Source organism: Neolamprologus multifasciatus, chromosome 1 (assembly GCF_963576455.1).
Source record: "Neolamprologus multifasciatus chromosome 1, fNeoMul1.2, whole genome shotgun sequence".
NCBI classification, from domain to species: Eukaryota; Metazoa; Chordata; class Actinopteri; order Cichliformes; family Cichlidae; genus Neolamprologus; species Neolamprologus multifasciatus.
This window is the reverse complement of record NC_140439.1, coordinates 39023687-39028855: the sequence shown is the minus strand read 5'-3', so window position 1 is coordinate 39028855 and position 5169 is coordinate 39023687. Positions and strand designations below refer to the sequence as shown.

Genomic DNA, 5169 nt, shown 5'->3' with positions numbered 1-5169 from the left:
AGTGCCTGTGTGTTAACCAGCCGAGATAGTCCTCATCAGCCAAAACACTAAAAATAATACCGGCTAAATCCATCTTTCATATAAATGTCTTTAATGTGTCCTGTTTAATGTAATACTTGCTGGCAGGTCTTCCTGATGTGTGGAAACTCAGAAGAATCAGAATCTTTATTGTGCTTTCGAACAATGAAAACTGTATGCAAATATGTTCAGTACACGTGAAAAGAAAACTTTTAAGAGACAGAAGTATATATGTACAATAAATTTAAACAAAAGAGAAGAAAAAGCTGCACCTGGTTAGAGAAGGTTTATTTATTCAGTGTTTCACAGACTCCAGATGTTCTTGTGAGGTTATCTGTCTGTGCGTGGAGCTGACGGTCCTTCCTCTGCATCCCAGCTGCTTCCTACAGGTGGCGTCGCTGCAGCAGATGTGGAGGCCCCGTCACACTCCTCCACCGGTTCCTTTGATACCCAGGCACTCTCTAATATGTCGCTGACCTTCAGCCGCTGCTCCACGATGGGGTGCAGAATTCTTCGGATCAGGTCTTTAGCCTCTGGGGAAACTGGAGGAACCTTCGGAAAGTTAAAGCGGCGTTTCCTCTGAAGCTGCGCCTGCTTTTTAACGTTGGAGCAGTTAAAGGGCACCGAGCCGTACAGCATCATGTAGAGCACAACGCCCATGCTCCACACATCTGACACTTTGGGGTCGTAAGGAATACTGTGCAGAATCTCTGGGGCTGCGTACAACGACGTCCCGCAGAAGGTTTTGCTCAGCACGACCTGACCGTCCACGTACGTCAGCGTCTTGCTTAAACCAAAGTCGCCCACTTTGAGGTTGTACTTTGCGTCCAGGAACAGGTTTTCACATTTCAGGTCTCTGTGGGCCACGTTCCTGCTGTGAAGATACTCCACTGCCCTGCACAGCTGGGAGAAGAGCTTGTGGCTGAAGCGCTCAGGTAAGGCCAGTTTGCTGTTGATGTAATTTAGGAGGTCTCCTTTGACACAGAGCTCCATCACCATGTAGACCTGCGACATGGAAGCATACAGAGAAATAAATCCAAAAATTCTCGTCTAACAACACGAGCGCTGACTATCAGGTGACCCAGCGCGCTCATTTATGACCCTAATCGTATTATTTCAGCTCGCTATCATCAAACAAGCCTGATGCGTCAGCGGTGCAAGCGTGCTCCGACGCTCCACAGACAGACGCCCTCATCAGGCCTCCATTATACTGACAATTCGTTATTAGATGGAGAGCGTGAAGGTCGGCATGGACGTCTGCGTGCCTGCTAGTCTTCTGAGACTTTACATTACAAAGCATCAACTCAAAGAAGGACAAGAAGGATGAGTCTCCAGCTGTCTGTCAGAGTATAGGTGAGACTAAAGCAGGCTGGGAGGGTATCAGGGCCATAATTTCCATTTATTGGGTGAGAAACTATATTTTACAACTTAAATAGAAAACAAAAATGGCTTCCTAATGAATCACTTGTCCCAACTAATCAGCAAAGATCACAGTTAGTGACATTTTGCTCCTGACCCACTTCCACACTCGTGGTCGTAACATCAACACTAACCGAGGTGAGCTGATGAAACCCGTCCATCAGTAGTTGGTCTAAATCAGACCTTCCCAAAGTGTGGGGCCCGCCCCCTAGAGGGGGCGCAAAGCCATTGCAGGGGGGGGGCGCGGCATGAAAAGGGAAAAAAACAAAAACATGGAGGGACAGTAGCTGCGTGTTTATATGTAAGCATGTAAAACCTGAAGATAAAGATAAAATACTGTTAATCTGACTATCTGCTATTCTGCAATTCCTCTCATGTAAACAATAACGTGCACACAGCGTGACGTGAAAAAGGCACACACCTTTGACGTTGCGTGACGAACTCTGTATTCCTCGTCCACACATAAACGCAAAAAATGAGTTTTAAAAAAATCTCCGTTTTCGGTGATTCGAAACGCCATTTACGTGGACGAAACAGCTGCGTGTTCAAAAATACCCGTGTAGGTGTGGACGCAGCGTAAAAGAGTTAGTAGTTTATTTTATTACTACCTGCAGATTACTTGTATTTGCTTAATTGTTTACTAAATGTTTGACGTGTGAAATAAACTGCAATTGAGCAAAATATGGGCGTGTGTGGTTGGAGGATGTGTTAGTGCGTGCATGTACGCGCAAGGGGGGGGGCGCGAACATTTTTCTGTAAAACAAAGGGGGGCCCAGCGAAAAACGTTTGGGAACCACTGGTCTAAATGTTGATCGGTGTTGTTTGTGTTGGATTTCTAGAAATTACTTGTTATTAGACGTGTAGCAGATGTATCGAGTGAGCTCGTGTAACCATATCATAAACATAGAACAGTGGTGGCTTTAATAATCAAAAGTATGCGCAATCCAATAAGAATTCAAACTAATGCCTGAGATGATAAACCAAGCAGGAATCCCTGCAGTTCCTCTAACGTCCAGCAGAGGCAGCAGTGAGTCAGTCCCCATAGACTTTACAGCAGAAGTAAACATGTTTACAGCCTGATACACAAACTGTTCTGATCTCTGTAGATAACTTCACCTTCATAACAACTACAGGCAGAAGGTTTATATAACTCCCGTTTTAAAATTGTCTGCCATTTTAGGGGCGTGGCCTCTTTGACAGACAGGTGGATGGCAACACAGCTGCTAGCTGTCCCTCTGGACAGCTTTTGTGCTATTGGAGGATTTTTAATGACATCATCGGACAATAATGTGGCTGCTGTGAAAATCCAGAATTTTATTTGAATGTTGCTGAGCACTGACTAGCAGCAAGCGAATCAAGAATCAGCAAATAATGGCAGTAAGAGAAGCTTTAGGTTAGCTACGGTTAATTATCTTAAAAGTTTTGGATTAAAGACACGACTTGGATTGATTATATTTAAACTCCTGTGTCTTTTGCAGTAAATACAAACTAATAAGCAGTCAGACGTGTCGGATCCATGCGAAGCATCTGTGAATGTGACCGTGAGCAGACACTGGCAGGCTCTGTGAGGTTATCGTACTAACAGACTGTCCAGCAAGTCTGCGCTCCAGTGAAATTTGAGGATTTTATTTGGATCTTACTGAGCTCTAATTAGCTGAACACTCAGCACTCCCCCCACTCGTCCACATCTGGTCATTTCTTGCTCCAAAACCCAAGAAGTTAAGTGTTTACTGACCAGAGGAGTCGCCCCCTGCTGGTCACTAGAATAAACCACGACCTTTACTTGTTTGTGCTGTCTTTGCAACAGCAGAGCTCAGCGTGACGCTAAAACAGCACGAATGTCTTACCGTTCCTTTGGGCGACTCAAAGATCTCGTGAGTCTTAACGATGTTGGGATGATCCAAAGTTTCCAGGACGCCTTTTTCATGAGGCAGGAACTTTTCAATGTAAACAGTGGTGCATTTACTTATGTCAGTAACTTTTATGGCGACCATTTTCTTCATCTGGGTTGAGTATGCTTTCACAACTTCACCGAACATGCCTTGTCCCAGTCGGCCCTTATACTGGTAACCACGACTCTCCATGAAGCGTTTGTCCATGGTGGTTGTGGCTGCAGAGTCAGCTGTTACTCTATGATGCCGGTTTAGTTTTCAGTGAACTGCCTTTATGACATCATTTTCTAGAACACCTGATTCTCAGAACTTTCCAGTCACATGACAGAGAAACCAAGAGAAGAAATAAAACTTAATTATAACAGGTTGTGTTTGAGTATCGGAGGGTCTGTTTGACCTCGGGGTGAATTAGATGTGATGCCCACTGATGGGAAGCTCAAACTAAACCAACCATCTGATGAGCAGCACCTGCCCCTTACTTAGACTCTTAATCCTATGGAAGCGGTCGGTGTGACGGCAGAGTGTGAAAACTTTATCATTCACGTCACTGTATTTATAGAGCTATGATATAACTAGGGATGGGTACCAGTATCCGGTGCCATCGTTCTGACATAAACGGTAGTAACCAGACCGAAAAGCAGCGCACATTTCAGTGCTTTATATCGGTTCTTTTTTTTCCTGAGCTGTGATACACTTTAGATTCTAGCCAATCATTTTACGTTTCCGAGGATAGTAGGCGGGCCCAGGTACGTACGTTCTTTTAGAGCAGAGCTACAGATTAAAAATGCCCAAGGCGAAGCGGTCAAAGTCTGGCTGTACTTCACAGCAAAAGATGCAAACTCAGCAGCTGCAACAAGTGCTTTAAGCTGATACTGTGATGCTGTCAAAGGAGGTAACACCTCAAATCTGATGAAACACCTGGCGACGCATAGCGTTTTTTTAAAAGCCGAGAAATGCGCCGTATTTGATAGCTTGCTGCGAGACCTCACACCGAGCACATCTACTGCGGGTGTGGTGCCTGTTATCGACCCGGAGTTAGCAACATCCCCCAAAAACCCGAAGAGGAGAGTCCTGGCCCCTAGCCCTGCCAGTGTAGCAGAAATGATGACGGATGATGATGCAGCAGCAGCCGTTCTTCTCTGCGTGAGTAGCTTAATGTTGTTCGTGTGTAATTTACGTTGAGTAGGCTAACCACGTTATTACATTAATGCATGTAAGGTGAACTAGCAAACACCATCATAGCTACATGCAGCTGTCTTCTTGTTTGATGGCAGATACTCCCTTCACCCTGGACAAAAAGGCTAAAATGACCAAAGAAAAAGTGGAAAACAGTTAAACATGAGAGGTTTTTGGACAAAGTTTGTGTTTTTTCCATTGTTTAAGCTGCTTCCAGCCAAGAGTGATACCATATATGCCCCATAGCTGCAGAAAAGGCTAACATTGTTATCTTTTTACAAAAAACAGCTGAACATGAGAGTTTTTGGACAAAGTTTGTGTTCTCCATTCTTTAAGCACCGGTTTGAGCACCGTTTAAGCACCAGCACCATTTCAAAAGTACCGGTTTGGCACCGGTATCGGATAAAACCTAAACGATACCCATCCCTAGATATAACAGCTGTTTCACTGTTAACAATGAAAAACTAAACTCTACATGTCATCCTGTTACAATATATGTTCAGATGATCAGAGTACTGGTAATTGTAAAGCTGCAGGTAGCTACACACCAGCTACTAGTTAGGAAACAGTTTTAATTATCATTTTGCTGTTAAGAGTTATTTATTGTTAACTGATGGTTAATAAGCATTTACCATTTGTTACTCGTGGTTATTATTAAGTGTGA

At 44.1% G+C, this 5169-nt stretch overlaps 1 protein-coding gene across 1 annotated transcript; it reads right to left on the bottom strand.

Annotated features, from left to right (window-relative positions):
• Nucleotides 1–290: 290 nt before the first annotated feature.
• Nucleotides 291–3584, bottom strand: tssk6 (testis-specific serine kinase 6). Its single transcript, XM_085160813.1, has 2 exons — nucleotides 3285–3584; nucleotides 291–1023 (listed from the first exon to the last, which is right to left on the bottom strand). The coding sequence occupies exons 1-2, from the start codon at nucleotides 3534–3536 to the stop codon at nucleotides 349–351; spliced, it is 927 nt and encodes a 308-aa protein (XP_085016939.1). The 5' UTR covers nucleotides 3537–3584; the 3' UTR covers nucleotides 291–348.
• Nucleotides 3585–5169: the final 1585 nt, after the last annotated feature.

Bases quoted from the DNA above. Each gene is read 5' to 3' on its own strand.
- tssk6 (XM_085160813.1), bottom strand. From the start codon at position 3,536: ATGGACAAACGCTTCATGGAGAGTCGTGGTTACCAGTATAAGGGCCGA. The intron at 1,024-3,284 runs GTAAGACATTCG...TCCATGTCGCAG, and splicing joins TTGAGTCGCCCAAAGGAACG to GTCTACATGGTGATGGAGCT.